This window comes from Alosa alosa, chromosome 1 (assembly GCF_017589495.1).
Source record: "Alosa alosa isolate M-15738 ecotype Scorff River chromosome 1, AALO_Geno_1.1, whole genome shotgun sequence".
Classification (NCBI taxonomy): domain Eukaryota; kingdom Metazoa; phylum Chordata; class Actinopteri; order Clupeiformes; family Clupeidae; genus Alosa; species Alosa alosa.
In genome coordinates, this window is record NC_063189.1 from 48,392,843 (window position 1) to 48,417,301 (window position 24,459).

Here is a 24,459-nt window from a genome sequence, read left to right on the forward strand (position 1 = left end):
TTACTCATGCCTTTATGATGAACACAAATGCTACAAAATAGGATTGTGGGATGGGAGCTGTCAAACATCACATGGGGCCAGGTGTGGTATGGGTCCCCCCTGTACTGGCTCCTCATTTCTCTATTAAGGGTGAGGAGGGGTAAATTAACTATGAGAGTCAATCTGCAATTGCGATGTTGTGTGGTGGTGTTTTTTTTTTTTTTTTACACATTCATTCCTGAACATTACATATAGGCTTATGGAAGAAAATGGCATCCGATTGACAACACTTTTTTTTTTCTCAGACTGGAGGTGACTTACCAAACCTGCTATGAGTTACCCTCTGAAAACAGTCAATCAGTAGGGCCAATCAGCCAATCAGTATAGGGCAAACCTAACTGCCAGAGTAAAAATGCTGGGTTAAAAACAACAACCTAAACTGTACAGACTCAACCAAAGTGCATCATCACCTTTTGGAATGAGCCAAATATCTTTTGGGAGAATGTGCCTTCACTGCAGACTAAGTCAGAAAATAATAGTTGGACATTTGACATTTGAAGTTCTATAAAATCATTGCTGCAACAAATCATAGTTCTTTTTTCAGTAGCACACACACACACACACACACACACACACAAACACACACACAAACACACTGAGCCCTTTTAATGTTTGCTTAGTCGTGTCTTTTATGAGAAAGAGTTTGGATACACCTAATTTATGGGTATTTGACTAATTTAACATTACGAAAACTTAGAACTATGAAATAGCACATGGGTAGGCTACACATGCATTATAAACAAAAGTGTATAAATGTCTTCTATCTAGGATCAAAGCAGCCCAAAACATTTTGCATAATTTACACTTTTTTTTCATGCGATTGTTGGTTCATAATGTTGAGCTTTCAAGATAAAGCTAAAAAATAGTCAGAGAAAGAAAGACCCATAATTTAGCATGGGTGAACAAATCTGTGAGCACATTTGAGTTTGTTTTGCAGATACATCTGGCCATTTTCCCATTCAAGCCCTATCTGATTCACCAAAAACTCAGAAACCATTAAGGTTTGAACACACTGAAGTTAAAACTCGTGTCTTGACCAAAGAGCTTTGCACATTAGCAATAAGTTAGCAATAAGTTCTGACCTTAACCTGAAGGTAAAAAGTGAAATGACAAATATGAATAAGAATTATGCAAGCAAAATGAATGTAAAACAAAATAAAAATGTTTTACATTTTGGATTAGATTAGATTCAACTTTATTCTCATTGTGCAGAGTACAAGTACAACAAAATGCAGTTTGTGTCAAAGTGCAAAAAAGCAGAAAAATGCAATGTGATATACAAAGTATAGACCGGTGGTGCATACGCAGGACAAGAAATATAGTGCAGTGTAGACAGTATGCAGTTGGTTTACAGAAGGTGGTTTAGAGTAATATAAATTGTTATAAATATGTGCAGTGTATCAGCAGTTACTTTATAAGAGCAGAATAAATATGGCTATGTGATATGAACAATGTATGAACAACATGTAGGCCTACAGATATGTGCAATGTAGTAGTGGTAACAATATAATAGTAGTAAGAATAATAGTTGATCGGTTGTCACCGGGATGCAGAGTTAGAGTTCAGTAAGGTGACAGCCACAGGAAAGAAGCTTCCTCTGAACCTGCTGGTTCAGGTGCGGAGAGACCTGTGACGCCTCCCGGAGGGTATAGTGGGAAGAACAGTCTGTGGTAGGGGTGAGAACTCTTTGATGATGCTGCACGCCTTACGCAAACATCACTTGCCTTGGATAGCCTCGATGGAGGGGAGGAACCGGTGATGCATTGGGCCGTTTTCACCACCCTCTGCAGTGCTCATCAAAGCAAACATTGTTAGTGAAATTTTGCTGTTGTTGACAGCTTTTCACGACCTTGGCATTCTCTCAACACCTTAAGTAAGACAGACACCTGAAGATGTTTTCAAGCAGTTCTGTTATTACTGTAGGCCTACACGTTTGACACTTTGTATCCATACCTGGTGAACACGCGTTCCTTTCACTCAAAACACATGAAACATACTTTGTTTTCTTGCGTGAAAAAACATCTTACATCAAATATCATAACATCTTGTGGATGCTAATGTGAAGGTTCAAAGTTAATGGAATTTGCTGCATCAGTGCATTCTTTGGATGTAGGCTAAATTCTGTGAATTTCTGTCCATGTGGCACTTTGAATGACATATTTCACTGTCTCAAGACAAGGTTCAAACTTTGACACAAAATCTGACACGCCACTCAAAGCGGTACAAAATATGACCGCCGCTCAGTCCTGCACATTCTCTCTGCAAAAATAAATCATGCTTGTCAATTTGTCTCCATCTCCTATCCATCCCCTACTCTTGCAACTTTTGTGTATGTAAATGACTGTGTGCATGTGTGCATTTATTTTTGTGTATGTGTGTGCTTCTTTGTGTGTGTGTGTTTTTGCCTGTGTTTGCGTGTGTGCGTTTGAGTCTGTGCGTGCATGTATCTATCGAGGAAGGTGACTGATCCTGATGGTGTTCCAGGATGCGTGCTGCAGGACTGTGCAGATCAGCTGGCTGGAATCTTCACAAAGATCTTCATCCCTGGCACAGTCCACTGTCCCACCCTGCCTGAAATCCTCAACTATAGTTCCCCTGCCCAAGAAACCTCACATCTCTAGCCTCAACGACTACCGACCAGTGCCACTCACCCCAGTGGTGATGAAGTGCTTTGAGAAACTGGTCCGTAGTTACATCACAGCAGCCCTACCCCGCAGCCTTGACCCCCACCAGTTTGCCTACAGAGCGAACCGATCCACAGAGGACGCCATAGCCATGACACTCCATACTGCACTATCCCACCTGGAGCAGCAGGGGAGCTATGTGCGGCTGCTCTTTGTGGATTATAGCTCTGCATTCAACACCATCCTCCCTCACAAGCTAGCAGTCAAACTGGGGGACCTGGGGCTTCCACACACCACCTGCATGTGGATAAACAGCTTTCTCTCTGATAGCAGACAGAGGGTCAGAGTGGGCCACCACACATCCACGGCCCTAAGCCTCAGTACTGGCTCCCCCCAGGGCTGTGTGCTGAGTCCTTTGCTCTACTCCCTATACACACACGACTGCTCCTCTGTCCATCACAGCAACACCATGGTGAAGTTTGCAGATGACTTGCTGCAAGACACACATGCATTACTTGACTTGGTTCCACTTCTGAAAATGACAACACAATGGTAGCTTACTGTTTACAAGGATACAAGGATACAAGGAAGTTTATTGTCACATGCATATAGTTACTGGAAGTAAGAAATGCAGTGAAATTATGTCTGGTGTCAGCCTATTTGTGCATTTATGGGGGTAATCTACACCAGCTATAGGTAAAATAACATTAACGTTAGCATTGGTTGAGTGATGGAGGCTAGTTTGATTGTTGGTGTATTTGTGAAACATAAACGCGGTTATACCGAGCAAATTGATAACAGCACTGTAATTGTCTCTTTTGACTGTCATCCCATTCTTTTCTGACCATACTGACAGGAGCTAAATTACAGCCACAACACAAACGTTCGCTCATGTGATGGTTTGCTGATGGAAGATATACAGGGCATGAATACCTGTCTATGATGCATCCTAGCCTAAACACCGCTAGGACAGGCTAGGACATTTCTGCTTGCTAAAGAAAAGGTTTCTGCTCTTGACTCGATCACAGTCCTTGGCCCTGTCAGTGCTTTGTAAAATGTTGCATTAAGACCACAAAATGTCTACACAAAATAAATGTGAGCATCTGAGTTGAGGAAGAGGGATTGTAGCAGGATGAAGTGGTGTAGTGCCCACTTCTCATTTCAGCTCTGATTGCTGCATGGTGAATGGCTCTCTGTAACGAGCTGTGAGCCAACCACGATTGGTGCGCCTCTATTTAAATCCAGAATCACTTGTTACGTATAGCCTGGCGGGCCATCCTATATCATTGAAATGTATAGTCTGGAATCGATCCATTCACCTTGCTTAATCCAAGGGGCGGGCAGAGAATTGTCTTTCAAACTGCCTAGGCATGCAATAGGCCAGCGCTACGACCATATCCGTATCCGGTCGGCAAAACAGCAAATACATCCTTCTTCGAAAGGAATGACTTAAGTGCAAGTCCAACTCCTGAAGTTGACGCCAACGCCGATTCAAACAACCGCTCTTCGTTCGCCATAGCCACCTTGTTGTTCACCGTCGCAGGACTGTCGTCATCCTGTTAAGCCCGCCTTAAGACTCTCTAACAAAATAGAGCGCTGTGATTGGATGATGTTCACGGCGTCAGCCAATAGAAATCCCTATGGTTTGCTACTAGACGTACAGGCTGAGCAAATTAATTTGCCGCCGCTAGGGTGCGTCTAGATTTCTAGGCTACTCGTTACGAGGTGCCAGACGTCAAAGGTCCGCCCCGTTTTTGGCCTCCCTGACATTCGCCGTTGCCGCAGAATCTCTTGTGTTGGACTTCCACCTGCCAAGCGTGCAACATATACGGTGGAATTTACGCCAGTCACGCTGGGCTCCGTGAAGTAAGACCTCGCTTGAACGGGATGGCCAGTTAGCACAAGGGCGCGGCAACCATCCCGCTGGTCCTACTAACACCTGAACATACTGCTGCTTTGCCGACCGCTGTTTCACCAACCTTCCACAACAACGTCTGCGGCTAGCGTGATTCGCTTGCTAGCTGGATTGGACTGTGTTCTGTGTTGTGTCCTTTGTCTTTGTGTGTGCAGTGTCTAAATGAATGAATGAATGAATATGTTGTGATTGTGAGTATGCATTGAGTGTCGGAGTATCCTGATTGACGCAACTGAGCGTTTTTGTTCGTTTTGTTTATGAATTTGTCAGTTATCTTTTTATGTTTGCAACTGGAAGGAGGCCATTTGTGTAGCGCTTCTGATACCCAGGGTGACCGCATTTGGCTCCTTTTAATTGATTGTGTTACTGTGTTATTCCTTTTATTTTACATCTCATCTCATTGTACCACTGACGGAGGCCCTCCATAGTGCTGCTGTACTGTATTTTGTGTTAACCTGTTCAGTTGTGAGTGTGTGTGTGTGTGGTCCCCTTAACCTTGTTTTCCTCTCTGTTGGTTTCCTCTCTGTTTCCCAGGAGCTGAGGCCCAAGGTGGAGGTGCAGCGTCCCTTTTGGTGGCGGGATACCCCGTGTCTTTGTGTGCCGTGCCTTCTTTTTCAATTGTTGTGACCATATTTTTCCCGTGTGTGTGAGTGCTTGTGCACGTGTGAGTGGGTGACCCCCTGGAGGCTCGCTGGCTTCCCACTGGTAAGCTTCAGCCCTGCCTATCCTTCTCCCCTTCCAGTGTATGCGCATCCATGTGTGTTGGTGCAACATGTTTGTTCATTGTCAATAAAAGCTTGATCTCCTTTTTGGAACCATGTCTCCAATTCAGTTCACGAACCTGAGTGCCTTATTGGGTTAAGGTTACTGATGTGTGAGTTATATCTTTGGGTGCAAGTCCCAACGTGACGTAGTCAGCATCTGGGCTCAAAGCCCCTAACAACCATACTTGCCACACATGATTTAGGCTACAAAGGATAAAAGTAAAGTAAAGTAACTGATCATACTTGTAAAATGTTTTGCTTGCATAAAGGGAGAGTCATTAAGTAAACTGCTCACATGTAGTTTGTGGCAATGTGGTTATCACAGAACAAAGACCTATTTTCTTACTATTCTTTCTATTCTATACACTCTTTTATTTCTTATTTCTTGTTTAGCACCTTGTTATGGGAGAACATTTTTACATTGTGTTTGTTAAAAATCGGCCGATATATCGGTTATCAGTTTTTGAAAAACTCAAATTTCGAAATCGGTATCGGCCTTCAAAATCCCATATTGGTCAGGCTCTATGAGACACACACACACACACACACACATCCACATGCACAGACACACACGCATGCACGCACACACACATCCACACAATCAGACACACAGGCATGCACACACACAGGCATGCACACACTCACGCAGGCACACAGGCACACACACACACACACACACACACACACACACACACACACACACACACACATACACACACATACAAGCATACAAAAGTGGCAAGAGTAGGGGATGGAGTAGAAGATGGAGACAAATTGACAAGCGTTATTTATTGTCACAGAGAGGATGTATAGGACTGAGCAGCGGTCGAATTTTGTACAGCAATGCGGTACATAGTTTAGTTTACTATGGCCTTTGAATAGGTCTACACATATAGACTAATTTTCTGTCCATTTTTTTTATTTGGCCATTATAAACAGTAGAACAAACAGGCAAGTTTGTGATGTGAGAATATAAAAATAAATTAATTAAAGTAGTCTATTAGGACTATAAAAATATGTTCAAACTACACAGCTTGATCAACACAACCGGAAATACTGTCATATACAGGCTGTGACGTAATCTTCTAGTGATGGCGGAGTGTGGTGCGAAGGGAAATTGTATCACAGACATCGTTCGTACAAATACGATCTGTGCTTAATTTTCTGTTTTAGTTGTAATTCATTTGAAGCGGGTCGTGATGGCCCACCGATATCTCTTCTTATCAAGAGGTTGCAGGAACCTTTCCAAGATAAATTTACCTCCAAACGTCAGATCAACAAACTATGTAACGTTACGACAGGTAGGTGCAAACTAAGATTATGGAACTGACATGAAAGCCTGTTCTCTATCTATGTCATTGTAATCTAACCGAAACGGTATACGCCTCTCTCTAAATTACTATGCTAGTTTAATTACAACGTTATTGTTTATTTAGTAGTTACTTGGAAAAATACCCTTTTAACCTGACTGTCATGAGTTGACAAGTTAGCCAGCTAAGTTAGTTGACAAGCTAACCAGCAAGGAGCCATACAGGCCTAGGAATGACATTGCGTTAGGTAACGTTTGCATTTTTCTTTACTTCCAGCTAGTAGCACTGCTATTGCTAAACTGTGAGGTGGTGTCGGTCTATAGAAGGGGATGTAGATTGTGTTATCGCTTTGTTTGCATATTTGCTGCTAGCCAGTCCTTCTCTTGCTCAAGTTCACAATCGCGCAACATGGATTATGTTGTGGTTGGAGGGATTGTGGTTTGTTTTTCTCACTCAAAAATGTAACAGCTAATATGAAGGTAAATTAGTTTTTTTTTACATTGACCGCTGTAGAGCGGAATTGATGTAACGATTGTAACCCATATTTAAGTTATATGTGGCTGTCTAGCTTGGTTTATGTCAACGTTATGATTCCACTCTGCACACGCTCTGATTGGTTTACATTTATTATGTAGGCCTAATGATTTTTTCCCCAAGTTTGTCTCCTGTCTCATGAAAAGTGTTGATCTTATCTAATGAAAGGTCTCAAGCCAAGCTGAAACTCAAACTCCCTCTGGTCTTGAAAGAGGATCCTTGCTCTGGAGTGTTTTAGGTGCCTATAGAAGACTATGCTCTAAACCTCCCAAAGGTAGACTGTATATTAAATACTATCTGTAGTAGGGTAATAAACCTTTTAATTGCATATTAAAGGTGTACAGCAGAACTTTGTTTGTGGACAATGCTTTTGTGCTCAGCGGGCATCTCTGAATATCTTGTAGGGTTTGAGAAATATTTCCCTAACAAGACGAGCCCAAAACACAGTGAACCGAAACCAGCTGAGGCTAAAGGCAAGTGTTTTGTTCTACTCAGTTCTGTAGGCAGAAGTGTGTCTTATCTTTTATTTCTTTGTCCCCTCACCATTAAAAGTTGTTAAAAGTTGTTAATTGCATCATCTCAGAGGCCAAGCCAAGTAATGCCAACAGAGCTGGTAGGTCCAGTGGTGGTGGTGGTGGCGGCGGTGGTGGTGGTGGTTCGGGAGGAGGAGGAAAAAGAGGAGGAAGAAAAGATGAGAGTTCCTGGTTTAGCCGTCTCCAGAAGGTAAGATTGTAGTCTGTGTAGTTTATTTTTTGTCTTGCAATATTGGTCATCTTGCCTGGATAATACCCCATCAGTGGATATGCCAGAGCAAATGTAATGAGCTCTTAGATTCATGTGCTAATATTGTAGAAACCACAGTCACTATTAAGAAGTAAGCATAACTATGATTCTTTTGGTGTGTTCAGGGTGAAGTGCCATGGGATGACAAAGAGTTCCGTGCTTTTTTCCTGAGCGGAGCTGCTTTTTGGACAGTTATCACTTATTACTTCTTTTTCCGAGATGGTGGGAGGGAAGTTACCTGGAAAGACTTTGTGAACCTGTATCTCTCCAAAGGCGTTGTAAGTTTTGTTTTATTTTGTAAAACGTTGTTAGTTAACTTACTTTGTGTGTGTAAGTGTGTATGTAAGAGTGTAACCTCTGAAACATACTGACATGAAGTGTAACTTTTCATCAGGTTGACAGATTAGAGGTTGTCAACAAACGGTATGTCAAAGTGGTATTTGCCCCAGGAAAGACCCCAGTTGATGGAGTGAGTATTGTTTCTAATCAACATTCATGTTTCACAGAGTTTTGTTTTACTGATAGTATCTTCTCACTATCAGATGACACATTTATTATCATTTATAACCATGGAAGACTGACTGTTTCTGTATTCTGATGACCCTTTCCACTCTTTCTGTTATATCTGCAGCAATATGTCTGGTTCAACATTGGGAGTGTGGACACATTTGAGCGTAACCTGGAGACAGCCCAGATAGAGATGGGCATTGAAGGGGAGAACAGGCTCCCAGTTGTCTACTCCACTGAGAGTGATGGGTAAGGCTCCCCTAGAGATGCCATAGTTTTTACAAAACACTTAATACAGATGAGTAGGAGGGAGCCAGAACTGGCCATTCATAATACATTGAGATTAATACACAGAGGTGGCCTTACATGGGAATGCATAACTTTTCTAACTTTACATTCCTCTTTATGATTAAAGCATGATCTGATTCTGGTTTATTGGGCAATTTGGTTAATACATGTTTTTTTTTTTAATTAGCATAAAATACTGTCCTTCAGTTTATACACAATGTGGCAAATACACGGGACATTATTATATAGTTGTGGCACTCTTAAGAGTCTAAGGGAGCTGCAGAGGACACTGCTCTATGACCCTGCCTATGTCCTGCTCCACCAGGTCCTTCCTCCTCAGCATGCTGCCCACTGTGCTGATCATCGGCTTCCTGCTCTTCATGCTCCGCCGTGGTCCTGCAGGAGCTGGCAGACCGGGCAGGGGCATGGGCGGCCTGTTCAGCGTGGGCGAGACCACCGCCAAGGTGCTCCGTGACGAGATCGACATCAAGTTCAAGGATGTGGCGGGCTGCGAGGAGGCCAAGCTGGAGATTATGGAGTTTGTCAACTTCCTCAAGAACCCCAAACAGTACCAGGACCTTGGAGCAAAGATCCCCAAGGTACACTGGTCGTTTGTTCTACAAATATAGACATGGTTCTTAACCCTTAGAACCCAATTGACGCAAAGTGCGTCAAAAAACACACCCTTTCTTCTCTGTTACATTGCTCCGGAACTGTTCATCGCAGCGAGATGAAACCTTTATTGCGCGAAAGAGCAGAAGTGGGGCTTTCCAACGAGACTACACACTTGTCAAGTATGAAAATAAAAAAAAATCATGAAATTAAATCAAATTGCATCATATTTACAGTCTATACTTCTCTGCGTTCACCTGCGCACCCATTACTCTCGTTTGAATTACTCGCGAACCCGTGATCACATAGATATGGCAAGCATATCAGATGAAAGAAGAGACTCAGGGCTATCAATTGGTACCATGTATATCGATCCTTCTGGCTTATGAAAACAGACAAAGTGACTGCAAAATAATAACGTCATGTACACAAACCAACGCTGCACACCCATTACTCTCGTTTGAATTACTCGCGGACCCGTGATTTGATAGATACGCATGTCAGATGAAAGAGGAGACTCAGAGCTATCATTTGATACCAGTACATCCTTCTGGGTTATAAAACAGACGAAGTGACAGCAAAATAATAACTTCATATAGCTGAACTTACCCCACATTTTTTTTGTTTTTGTGGCAAAGCATGTTTATAATCCAACGCTATCGTGTGTTTCTCTATGGCAAAGCATGTTCATAATCCGGTTTTGAGATCCTAGCAAATTCCTGCATGGCATCCAATTCAAGGCTCACATTGCATCCCAATTTGTTCAAACACCTTTTTTGCCTTTACTTTAGGGCTGCAGCTATCGATTCTTTTTGTAATCGATTAATCTAGCACTTTATCGATCGATTAATCGGATCATTTTTTTTTTGCATTCTTAAACAACCAAAACACATAATGCATAACGAAAATGACATGGCTGTAAAATGATCAAGCAATTGGCACAGAGGTATTTATTCTAACTCCAACATTAGGCTACAAAACTAAGCCCATTTATTGCAATTTACCCAGTTTTTAAGTGTCAGTGCCATCAATTAAATAATGTTCAAAATGCTCTCTGTAAAATTGCAGCCTCTTGTGCATGATTTAGCTGGGCGAACAAATACTGCCCATACTATGTTGTGAGGTGCTGGTAGGGAGAAGAGGGAAAGCAATTTAAAGTAATAATGTGTAGCCTACAACAAGTTTCATGCTGTAATCTAGACCTGACATCAACATAAATATCTGTTTTATGTAGATTTCTACACCTGCAGCATTTACCATTAGGCTACTAAAAAATAGCCTACCATTAGGCTACTAACAAATAATTTTACCATTAGGCTACTTACAAATAATTTTACCATTAGGCTACTGAAAAATCATTTCTGGGATGAGCCTATTTGCTATGGTAACCTAGCAACCTGTGTGTGTGTGTGTGTGTGCACGCGTGCGGTGCGTGAGGAAAGATGAGGGTGCATGCATGTGTGTGAGGGGTTCTTTTTTAGGCATACTGTCTTGCAATTGAACGTGAATAAGTTTACTTACTTAAAAACATCAAAGCTAAATAAGCTATCATGACCGCTACAAATACAGTATGTGATTGAAATCAGCCAACATCAATGTAGGCTATAGGCTACGTAGATAGATGATAGATAGGCTAGATAGATTGATAAATAGCCTAGCCTACTTTATTGAAGCTTGGTGAAACAGCATGGAGTGGATATTTAGGTTCTGATGCTTGTTCTTTTCCTTTTTGAGTATGTAATGATCCCAAAACTTTACTTGAAAACTTTAGACATTCTCTGCCATTTATGGATATCTTGACTCCGCCATCGCCCAGAAATTTCAGAATGTACGATTCACGCTTAGTGGTGTGCTTCCTGAACAACGGTCCGTATGAACAATCAGATCCCCGCGCCAGATAGTGCTGGCCATAGAAATTTATCCAGGCTTCGAGGCAGGGTTTTTGCCTCGAGTAATTTTTGTAATCGAGTTATTCGAGTAACTCGATGAATCGTTTCAGCCCTACTTTACTTTGTTCATGGCAATGCAGTAAAAAGTTGAGAATCATTATGAGTGCATACACCATATGCATGTAGGCTAACACGCAACCTCGGGTCAAGTCAGGTCAGATCAGTTCGTGTCACAGATATGGAGCGCAGAAATGTCATTTTTCATCACTAAATAAAAAATGCCATTTATTTCCGTAAATCACACACCACATATTTCTGTAAATTGCTCAGCCCCTGAGTATCCCTCTAACATGGCAATTGTAATGCCCGATTCAGGACAGTCTGCCCTACACACACATGAAATGCATGTAGAGCTGTGAGCTTGCTGTGGTGAGATACATGTTGAAATATAAGAATTTTTATAATACGCATTTTATATTTTAATTTTTTAAAAATCTAATTAAAAATTAATGCTAGTACTAATACATGAAATGATGGCAGATCTGGATAGCCTAGACTCTGCCGAAAAAAACAATATATAATATGTGTGTGTGGCACTTACAATGAACAGAATAAATCCTTATGAATAAAGGTAGTGAAAATGCCCTAAAAACAGCTTAGGGTTCTAAGGGTTAAGGAGTAGCCTCTAGCCTCATGAAGGTTGAATATCATCTTAATGCCCTTGTCGTCCATTTGAATAAATAGGGATTATTTTGAGTAGTGCTCTAACGCCTCTGTATTTGCTTCACTGATAGGGTGCTATTTTGACTGGTCCTCCTGGAACCGGGAAAACGCTGTTGGCTAAGGCCACTGCAGGAGAAGCCAACGTGCCCTTCATCACTGTCAATGGGTCAGAGTTCCTGGAGATGTTTGTGGGCGTGGGTCCAGCCAGGGTACGTAATGTTGGCCGTGTGTGCCTTGATGCTCATTTATGGCCTGTAGGTATGCCTGGTCCTAGTGTGTGTGTGAATAAGGTAATTAGCTCTGTCACTTAGTTCCTTGCTGTCAGTGGCCAAGGATTCCTAGAATGACTCATTCTGCTATGTAGGAATGTCACGCCAACTGCACGGAAACTGCAGAAAATCCACCCTCTGAATGCATGGCAAGTTTTGTGGAATTCTGTTCGTGGGGCGCCATACAGTAAATGAATATATGTAGATTTAGTGGCTGTACACCAATCGGCCTGTAGATGGTGGTGTTGAGTGAAGGGCTGCCCACACCAGCACGCACATGCACACATTCATATTCACACACCGGTACATAAACGCACGCACACGCACAGGCACATACACGCACACACACGCACACACACATACACATAAACACACACACGCACGCACACGCACGCACATACACGCACAGGCACATACATGCACACACACATACACATAAACACACACACAGGCACATACACGCACACACACAGGCACATACACGCACACACATGCACACACCCACACGCGCATACACGCACACACGTGCACACACACGTAAACACACGCACACACGTGCACACATACACACACACACATGCATACACACTCATGCACGCACATACACACACAGGCACGCACACACAAACGCCCACACACACACACACACACACATAAAGACACACATAGACACGCACACACACATGCACACATGCATAAACACACATGTACACACACACACACAAATGCCCACACACACACAAATGCCCACACACACATAAAGACACACATGCACACACATAGACACGCACACACGCATGCACACATGCATAAACACACATGTACACACACACACACACACACACATATGCCCACACACACACATATGCCCGCCCACACACACACACACAGACACACATGCACACACATGCATAAACACACATGTACACACACAAACATGCATACACACTCATACATACACAAACGCACACACACACATACACACACACACATACACAACTCAATAGCCCCATACACACACTCACAAGCGAACACACACACACACACACAAGCACCCATAAACAAAACACACATGCACATGCTTTTACATACACAAAAGTGGCAAGAGTAGGGGATGGAGTAGAAGATGGAGACAAATTGACAAGTGTGATTTATTTTTGCGAAGAGAAAGGGCAGGACTAGGCGATGGTCATATTTTATACTGCTCCGCAGTCAGTGATGCCAGTAGCGCGTTAGTCTCATTTTGACCACTTTTTTTGGTAACGAGTAATCTAACGTGCTACTATTTACAAACCAGTAATCAGATTAAAGTTACTTATCTAAGTCACTGCGTTTAATATTTTTGTCATTTTCCTTAGTAAAAAGATATATTATTTGCTTTCTTCTTGTCTCGGGGATTAATGTCATGTAGGCTACAGTATGCTCACGTTTACAGCATGAGGACGTGTAAAACCATGCAGCGACACAAACGTATAGGCTAAACAACAATGGAGGGAGGAGAGAGATGCACATTTTATCTATACAGTCATTATTTTGAGTTTGTGTCAGCTAAACATGACAACATTAAGGTACATTGTAGCCTATACATTCTGTGCTGGCGACAAAGTGCTGTCTAGCTAGACATCCCAAGTCTCCCGAAGTTTTGGGAGTCTCCCACATATTGATAGTGGCTTTCTGACACCCGTAAATTACATAAAATCTCCCGGAACCTAGAGCAAACAAGAGCACGCAAGCCAGACCGGACTTCAAATCGCGTGTGCATCTGAGTTTAACGCGCACAACGGAGAGGGAGAGAGAGAGGAGTGGTGCGTTTGTGCCTGAAGCGCATCCAAGACAGAGAACATCCTGGTCTTTTTTGCTAAATCAACCAATCAGTTTTCAGTGTAGGTGGGCTTATATCTCTTTTCTCCCGAACTTAATTAATCAGTTCAGTCAGTGTATCTAGGAACAGGAGCATCATGGCAGAGTCAGTGCCCCTCAAAAAGGAACATTTAAGACCCATTTCACATCAGACTACACAAAAGTGTACCTAATTGTCTCATATGAGTAAAACATAATGATAGTCTTGCACACTGCACTGTTTGTAACAGTGACTTTAGCATTGCTCACGGCGGGTTAAATGATTGCAAAAGACTTGTTGAGGTGAGTTTAACAAGTGTAATTTCATTTGCATATTACTCTAGGTTTTTCTACTCTATACTAGGTGGCTAGTTGCCAAGGCTACATGAAAAGGCCAAACTACCAAAATCTACTTATTTTACTATCACAATTTCTATCAATAGGCCTTTCTTATTTGGTGTACTGACTAGACATTATTGAGCAAACATCTGAATTTCAGTATCTAAGTAGGTTAGGTTAGGATGTCTGCTATACATTGTTGACATTACTGTTAAAATGCACTTCCAGTATACTGAGTATTGGCCAAACCGGTTATCATTTTTATGTTGAGGCGGTGGGGGTGTTGTCGGCAGCTGCTGAGAGTAACTAATAAAGTAACTTGTAATCTGACTTAGTTACTTTTAAAATCAAGTAATCAGTAAAGTCACTAAGTTCCTTTTTAAAGGTGTAATCAGTAATCAGATTACTTCTTCAAGGTAACTGTGGCAACACTGTCTGCAGTACATCTAGTTTCATCTAATGACGCAGAAAACATAATGAGTTGCATCCACATATCCTTCTTTATGCACTATGCGCAACTATTTGTTCAATAGCCTAAGGTGGGGATCATATTAGCCAGCGGCAAGCGGCAGGTTTCCTATTGTTCTCTATGGTTCGGCAGCGGAACGTGGGCAACGCTGGCGTAACGCTCACGTTGAACAAGCTGAGCGTTGAACTTGGTTCAACTTTCAAAGCGCAACGCGAGCATATTCAATTGACAAACCGTTTGTGTTGCTTAGGAACGAGACAAAACTTATGATGGTCTGAGCGTTGCGTTACGTTTGCTGCTGCCCCTTGCCGCTGGCTGATGTGATCCTCACCTAAAACCATGAGACTGAAGCCAGCAGCCATACCAACTGATACCCTGTCTTTGCTGAATTACTGAAGTTAGCAGGTGTGAGCCTTGTTAGTACTTAGATGGGAGACCTCCTTGGAAAACTAGGTTGCTGCTGGAGGTGGTGTTGGTGGGTGGCCAGTAGATGGCACTTATCGCAAAGAGTAGGGGGTTTCCCAGTGTCCTGGCTAAATTCCCAACCTGGCTCATTCAATCTGGCCCCCTAATTGTCCCACAGTGTAATTGGCTCATTCACTCCCTCACTATCCACCTCAAGCTGGTGTGTGATGAGTGTTCCGGCGCATAATGGCTGCCATGCATCACCCAAGTGGGTGCTACACATTGGTGGTGGTTAATGTGAAGTGCTTTGAGTGTTGTGAAAAAGCGCTATAGAAATGTAATGTGTTGTTGTTGTTGTGAAGGCTAATTATTACTTTCACATTCTTCTTAAAGAGACAGGCACTCAATTAGACCTAATTGAAAAAATATAATGTCCGCAACACTGCTTTTGACTCCCAATTATTTAATTCAACGTTTCGACCCTGCTGGGTCCAATTATTTCAAAAATAATTCTGTGGAAATGCATGGATTCCAGTTGCTGCTACTGGAAGAAAATTTCCACAGAATTATTTTTGGAATCTGATCCCTTTTCATACCTGTTCATTCTTACTCGTCGCTCGACTTATTGTGATTAAATTCAAGATGGCTGCAAACGCTAAACTCTGTGAAGATACTGTCTGTATAAATCGTCTTGTAAGTAAACTACCAGTGCTTTTTCAAAGTTCTCAATGTCTCGTTTTAAATGTCAAGGCCCTCGGAAGTCTACCAATGAAGTATGGAGCTTTTTGAGCCTCAGAAATGGTGTAAAACAGTGATTTATTTGCATGGCTAGGCCGATGCCCGAGGCACCCCCATCGAAAAACTGTTGGTAGCATTGGCTAACTAGCGCCAGATTTCTGAGTGCAGGGGACAAGCCGAAACTATGAGACATACGTTCACACTCAGTATCATGTTTCAACACACTTCATGTCAAAATCACACCGGAATTCTCCTTTAAAGACAAGTGTAATCATTTAAAGATCAATATGAAGTATTCAAATTGCTAAATATTTTTAGCTATTAGTAATTATGCAGATCATAGAATACTATACATTTATAACAAATATATAAACGTATAAACAAATATATGAAACATATGACTTAAACCATCATTTTCCGTGTGTGTTACTCTAGTCTAGCAGACTCTAGGATAACCACTGATACTTTTTAAAAAGTAATGAAATCGAAATTGTTGACTTGGTATCTGTATCAAAACAATAATTTTGGTATTTTGACAACACTGTCTGAGGGTGGAGTGTGTACATTATGAGGTTATATCTCCATTTTGTTCATGTTTTGGTCACATGCACTGAAATAAATGGCTTTGACAAACTGTATATTCTGAATGTTTGATTGCCTCATATCTCTTCTGGATCTGATCCTAAAGTCCCTCGTGTCATTAATCAGGTGCGGGACCTGTTTGTACTGGCACGTAAGAATGCCCCCTGCATCCTGTTCATAGACGAGATCGACGCAGTGGGGAGGAAGCGAGGCCGTGGTAACTTTGGAGGGCAGAGTGAGCAGGAGAACACTCTCAATCAGTTACTGGTGGAAATGGATGGTGCGTAGCCCACTCCTCACTTACATTTTGATTCTAGTTGTCTTTCTTATCTTGATTGCTTTCAAGATCAGAATCCATCGAATCTATTATGAAAGATGTTTGATTGAGACTAATTTGTAAAAAATGTTTAATAGTGGTTCCTGCCATTTCTTTTAGGCTTTAACACAGCGACTAATGTAGTTGTCCTGGCTGGAACTAACAGACCAGACATCTTGGACCCGGCACTAATGAGGCCTGGTCGCTTTGACCGACAGATTTACATAGGTATGTATTGGAGCTGATATACAGTCTCAACAGTAGACCGACCATTTTAATATGAAATGCCGCTGATATTGCACATGCAGCAGTCATATTGAAATTGTCCCTATAGCCCAGTTAATGCATATGTTTTAGGGATGTACATATCAGGCAAAAATACAATTTGATAATTACTGAGAATTAGTCTGTTTGAATAGGTACAGTGTTTACAGTAGGATTTGGTGCATTATCAGTACCTTGAGGTTACATAAGGGCATTACTTAAAATATAAAGACATGTCTTTTATTTCTTCATTTTTGGAGATAAAATTATAATCACATTAACTATTCAATATTCTATAATTAAATCAACTATTTTAATATTTGAAAAAGGTGACTGATCCCTAATATCTTTCTCTGGTTAGTTTAATTTTGTAAATCATTTATTTGAAAAAATAAAAACACTGGTGATTGAGGGAATTTGGGCCGTTTTCTCCCAGTAGTTACTGTACAACGTTGTTAACCTGCACTGGGCAACATCCACTAGGGGTCGGCCGGTATACAGCCAGTACGACACTGTGCAATAGGTGTGACAATAGGTGTGACACTGCTCCTTCTGTCAATTAAACTGCCACTAATTGACAGAAGGAGCAGTGTCACACCTATTGCACAGCAAGGCCGCGATCAGACAGGACGCAGTTTTTGCAATGAGATCCGCCTTTTTTATGTTGTGTCGTACTGGCTGTAAGCGTTTTTGTCAAGTCCGTTTTATTTAGTATAGCGCATTTAACATGCACAGAGTGCAACCCAAAGCGCTCCACATACAAGACATTGACACAAAACAAAAGACAATAAGACAAAAGATGCCGGACGGAGCGGCGTAGTCGCCAGCGTTCCCGTGACACTAAGACATACAAAAGAGACAACACAGCAAATTGAAAATAAATAAATAAAATAGATAAAATAATAATAATCATGTTAAAATTAGTCCAATTTCCAACCGGCTGAAAATGTCCAAGGGCAATGATGACCTGCGTGAAACTGTGCACAGCCAATGCAAGATCAACGCAGAGAATTTACTGGCAGTCTGGAGAGAAGAGCACCGGAAGAACAACAGTCTGAAGTCATGATAGGCGACCTTCCTGCTGATCAGCAGCTCGGTGGCTTTAGCAAGGACAGTTTGTTGCTTCATGGCTCCCGACGCCGCCATCAGAGCTCCCCACATCAGCACTCAATCCAGACTACAGGCACCCAGCGTCAGAGGCTATACGTTAACCTTATGGCAGCTTGGCAGCTGCAGATCTCTCATAGAGTAGGCCCATTGAGCAATCTTTCCAGTCCAGACAGAGGATGTGCAGCGTCAGATGGAAGAGGGACGGTTAGTCAAGGCAAGCTCATCAGCCCAGTCAAATAGAAACTAAGGTTACCGTTAGTTATCAGCCAGAAAAAAGGACCAAGAATAACACAAAAACTATCAAAAATAATGTAAATAAAGGGTGAAAACATTTAACTTGACCAATAAATACAAAAAAAAATAACAGAACATTACATAAAATTACGAACATTACATAAAAACAAACAAAAACATGATGCCAAACGGAGCGGCGTGTCTCGCCAGCGTCCCCGTAACCTAGCAACTAGCTGCTTATGCGCCCAGATTTCATCGCATTTGGTGCGCCTGTCGCATCTCACGTTTTTGCCACCTTAAATTGGACAAATGTTCAACACAAAGCTGAAAAGCGCCTCACATCATTCGCGTTTTTATGGTTATGGGACTTTGCAGACGCCTTTGTCCAAAGCGACACACAAATACAAAAAAACAACATAATATTTAAAATATAACAGGGAACAGATTAGAATGTTGGTCAAACTATAATAAGGAGAATAGCAATAATAAACAACAATGTCAATTCAATAAATAGCCTAACAAAATAAGCAATGAAAATGAGGGGAAAAGCAATAATAAACAATAGTGTCCATTCAATCAATAATATAAAAAACAATGACATGGTAAGACTATATTAAGGAGAATATAAACAATAATGTCAAATTAATGAACAGCCTAATGGAAATAAAACAATATTATACAAACCATAACGCATAAGAAGCGCTTAAAGAACTAAGGTTTTTATGAAAACATGGTGCACCTCGCATTTTACAAGTGGCAAATTGCGTCCTGTCTGATCGCACCCCAACAACACTGGGCTGCCCACTGATGTGCCTGCCTGTTAATCGGCTTATGTGCTCAGGCATTGGCTAATGCTGATTGTTTTAAACTGGCAAAAATAACCCTCTAATGACATCATTTTTATGGAATAATTGCCTTTTCTGAAATAGAACCCCTAATGTCAACAATGAAAACAATCCCACAATGAAACAATCCCACAATCCCACAGAGCATGGCCGTTTTGCTACTGTGAAAGGATTATCTCTCAAATTCAATTATGGCAATTACTGAATCACATCAATCAAGCAGCAATGGCTTTATTTTTCAGAGGTTCTCTTCTGAGACCAGAAAGCAAAGTGTATGTCTAAAGAAACAGTTATGGTCATCTTATTTGTCGTTCAGGTCCTCCAGATATCAAAGGCAGAGCCTCCATATTCAGAGTGCATCTCAGGCCCCTTAAGCTAGATGCAGAGGTGGATAAAGATGCTCTGGCCAGGAAAATGGCTGCTCTCACTCCTGGTTTCTCAGGTGAGAAACAATCACAGATTTAACATGAAATTGCTTTGTGTGGATTTGGCTAGGGTCTGTGCTGTTTTAAGAGCACAACTGTGACGTCCATGTGTTGACTGTTATCTTCTGTGCTGCTGTGTGTCAGGTGCGGACATTGCCAACGTCTGCAATGAGGCAGCGCTGATTGCTGCCCGTCACCTCTCCGATGCCATCAACCCGAAGCACTTTGAACAGGCCATCGAACGTGTGATTGGAGGTGAGATGTCATGACGCACTTGCATGCTGCTGGCTCTGTCGGCTCTTTTCTGTCACATCGCTGGGTAAGCAACGGCGTAGGGACCCTCCCCACCTGTACATTCTGTGTCTAATCAGACAGAATCCAGGAAAATGGTTGCCGCAACATCTGACAGTCCCCGAGTTTTTCTAGAGAATGTTTAGGTCCCAAAACTAAGACCTGTAAAATTATTTCATTTTTATTTATTTTTTTGGTTACACTTTACTTGACAGTATCGACATAGAGTGACATGACACTGTCATGAAGTTGTCATAAACAAGTCATAAACGTTTATGACATAACGCTTCTGTTATTAAGTGACATTCAGTTTTTGCCATACTAAGCAAGGGTTAGGATTAGGGTCAGGGTCAAGGTTCATGACAGTGTCATGTGTTCATTTTCTGATTTTTTTTTTTTCCGGGCTTTTTATGCCTTTACTGATAGGACAGTGGAGAGTGACAGAAAGCGAATAGGAGAGAGAGCAGGGGTGGGATCCGGCAAGGACCCCTGGGCAGGAATCGAACCTGGGTCGCCAGCGTACGGTGCAGGTGCCCCAGCCAGTTGCGCCACAGCTTGGGCCAGTGTCATGTCACTCTTATGCCGATACTGTCAAGTAAAGGTTTACCATTTTTTAAAATAATTTTAACACACTCAAAAATGCCTTATCTACCTATACTGTACGCATCTTTGAGGCCATTACTATCTTAAAACATTATACCTAGTCTGTGTTGTTAAAAACTCAAGTAATATCATGGGGTGAAAAAAAATATGGGAATAAGGTGTATGGGATAATGCATGTATGGCTGGTCATTATCGGGAAAATAAGTACAGACAGGGCGAACCGGACGCGGAGGGGTCTTGCGTCGCCTCGAAGGGACTTATTTTCGCAATAATGACTGGCATTCCATACATTATCCCATTTATTATGATCCATATAGGGATTGTCAAAGTTTCCCTGCCCCCTGAATTTTTGGTCAATGATACCCGGGGCACATGAAATTTGGTGGGTATGTAGCCCCACTAGACTTTTATGGAAACATGTTGTTTGGTCCCCGGGCCCCCCAGTTTTTCCTAAATAACTACCTGAACCGTGGCACTGAGGATGAAGACATTTTTATGGTATGTTGGTCTCAAGGGCCACATCAACCTAGCCCAAGCCCATAATCACTCATTTGTGATTTGCTTTAATCGCCTCTATCTTCAGTTAAGATGTTCAGAACTGCACCAAATTTTATGTGTATGATTAACCTGACATTCTCTGGGGGTATGCCAAGTTTCGTAGAATTTCATCCATGGGGGTTAAGTTATTTGTACATTTAGTGACTGTACACTCATTGGCCTGTAGATGGTGGTGTTGAGCGAAGGGTTGCTGGAAGAGGATTGTCTCACACATACACTCTTTCTCGCAAACACACAAACAAACACGCACACACACACACACACACACACACACACATGTATGCACGCACACATACATGCACATCCACATACACACAGACACGCACACACACAAACGCAAACGCACACGCACACACGCAGACACACACACACACAGTATCCAAACAATGATAACATTTTCATTATGGCTGCTTTAGCCAGAGACCTTCAGCTACTGTACAGTGGGTCCCATTTAGAAGTATGAGTATATATACTCTTTTGATCCTGTGAGGGAAATTTGGTCTCTGGATTTATCCCAATCTGTGAATTAGTGAAACACACTCAGCACACAGTGAACACACAGTGAGGTGAAGCACACACTAATCCCGGCGCAGTGAGCTGCCTGCAACAACAGCGGCGCTCTGGGAGCAGAAGTAGCCACTAATGCTAATTATGCAAATTGCCCAAGGTGGAACTTTTAGCAACCAAGTTGAAATCCATCCACTAGGCCTATAGATGACATTTCTGCAATAAAACTTTAGGATGCTCAACATTTCTGGGTTGATCACTATTGGGCCTATGGGAGATGCAACTAGACTGTAGCCTACAGGTGTACATGTCAGTCCAGTTGCAGTGGATGAACTGTGATGAACTTCCCTACTTGTGATTGTTTAGAGATTTTAAAGGTTTTATAACAGTGCTACACATTTTTTGGCTAGTGCTACAAATCTATTCACCTTTGCAGTGCCAGTAGGCTACTTTCTGTGCGGCCCACACACACACAGGCATACACAAAAGTTTCAAGAGTGGGGGATGGAGTAGTAGATGGAGACAAATTGATTAGTGTGATTTTTTTTCGCAGAACGGATGTTCTACTAGCACTGTAAAGAGCCATATAATAAACAGAAATATTTGATAGGCCCTGGTTTTGGGACCCATTCATGATGTAGACAAAGTTTGAACAAAATCGATGCAGCAACAGCCTTATCTGATTCGACACATTCTGTGTGTGTGTGTGTGTGTGTGTGTGTGTGTGTGTGTGTGTGTGTGTGTGTGTGTGTGTGTGTGTGTGTGTGTGTGTGTGTGTGTGTGTGTGTGTGTGTGTGTGTGTGCAGGTCTGGAGAAGAAGACCCAGGTGCTGCAGCCTGAGGAGAAGAAGACGGTGGCATACCACGAGGCTGGCCACGCTGTGGCCGGCTGGTACCTGGAGCACGCTGACCCCCTCATCAAGGTGAGCCAAGCCGAGCTGGGTGACACTGGACAACATACAGGACTTCCATCACTCTCGTGATATACATCGTCTTTTGTGATGGATAGACATGGTTTATTATTTGTAATTGGTAACGTAATGTGGAATGACTGGTGATGGATTAAATAATTATGATGCCCTGTGTAATCAGGTGTCCATAATCCCGCGTGGGAAGGGCTTAGGGTACGCCCAGTACCTGCCCAAGGAGCAGTATCTGTACACTAAGGAGCAGCTGCTGGACAGGATGTGCATGACGCTGGGGGGACGCGTGTCCGAGGAGATCTTCTTTAGCCGCATCACCACCGGTGCACAGGATGACCTCAAGAAGGTCACGCAGAGTGCCTACGCTCAGGTAATCTGTTGGACTGCTCACATTTGTCATTTATGCTGCGTTATACAGTCACGTTACAAAGTTAGCACACCCATGCTAAAGTTTTGTGTCCTTAAAGGTTGGATTTTTCCTCATTAAGACCAATTTCCAAAAGAGGATTTTTTTTTTTTATTCCTCTATTTAGTCAACCGTTTAGCATGGGTGTGCTAACTTTGTAAGGTGACTGAATAGTCGCTGTATGTGGTCTATTTTCATGATTTTTGGACTTTGGATCTTTATGCTTAATTATATTGCCAAAAGAGGAGCAATGCTATGTTCACAATCACTACTTAAGCAATATGACATGAGTGGTGTTGGTAAAGGATAACGCCACGGCTGTAATTCGGCCGTAGGTACCAGGCCAAATGCCGAGTGCCGAAGGCAATTGCTTGACCGGACCTAACTGTTGTGTAATGCTAAATAAATGTATGTTTAGTTTTGCTAGTAATGTAGTTTACCTCTTCATATGTATTTTTGCACTGTGTAACACATGAATGCGTATTTTCACAGATTGTGCAGTTTGGCATGAATGAAAAGGTGGGCCAGGTGTCGTTTGACCTGCCCCGTCAGGGCGAGATGGTGCTGGAGAAGCCCTACAGCGAGGCCACCGCCCGTCTGATCGACACAGAGGTGCGCATCCTCATCACCGAGGCGTACGAGCGCACCACCAAGCTCCTCAAAGAGAAGAAGGCGGAAGTGGAGAAGGTACTGGGCTGCTGACATCACACAATTTGCACGTCATTAGCAATTATCCATATGACTTCACACGTCACAATAAAATTACGCATGTGAATGCCCATTGATTTGTGTGTTGTAGTATGATTAGGAGGACAGTATTATTGTGATTAAGTCATAAAGCACTTTGCTAAAAATTACCTTGACCTTAAGTCTTTGCAAGAAATTATACCACTGTGATTTTAGACAACAGAATGAAATCTTCTTGAATTTCCCCTTGGGGATCAATAAAGTATCTATCTAATCTATGCCCTCTCTTGATACCTGACCTAACTTCTCCTCGCCACCAGGTGGCACTGCGTCTCCTAGAGAAGGAAGTCCTGGACAAAAGCGACATGGTGGAGCTGCTGGGGCCACGGCCGTTTGCCGAGAAGTCCACCTATGAGGAGTTTGTGGAGGGCACAGGCAGCATGGAGGAGGACACCTCTCTGCCCGAGGGCCTCAAGGACTGGAACAAGGAGCGCAGCAAGGACAAGGAGGAGAGCACCGAGGAGCAGGTGGCGCGGCAGATTACCGGTGGCATGCCCTTCTAGAAGCCTCACCTCCTCAGGTGGGACTGCAACCAGTGGGGAAGGTCTGGACAGGTGGACTTGTGGCTGTACAGAGTGGCCTGGGGTGCTGTCTAAGGGGGA

The 24,459-nt window shown here is 42.5% G+C and overlaps 1 protein-coding gene across 1 annotated transcript; it reads left to right on the top strand.

Moving 5' to 3' along the window:
- The first annotated feature begins 6,406 nt into the window (after positions 1 to 6,406).
- afg3l2 (AFG3-like AAA ATPase 2) lies at positions 6,407 to 24,459 on the top strand. The gene is made up of 17 exons (XM_048258763.1): positions 6,407 to 6,643; positions 7,355 to 7,460; positions 7,591 to 7,659; positions 7,770 to 7,909; positions 8,095 to 8,247; positions 8,364 to 8,438; positions 8,601 to 8,725; positions 9,090 to 9,363; positions 12,060 to 12,197; positions 16,756 to 16,909; positions 17,066 to 17,173; positions 19,715 to 19,840; positions 19,968 to 20,078; positions 22,589 to 22,704; positions 22,874 to 23,074; positions 23,603 to 23,797; positions 24,118 to 24,459. Exons 1-17 carry the CDS (start codon positions 6,542 to 6,544, stop codon positions 24,358 to 24,360), a joined length of 2,436 nt encoding a protein of 811 aa, XP_048114720.1. The 5' UTR covers positions 6,407 to 6,541; the 3' UTR covers positions 24,361 to 24,459.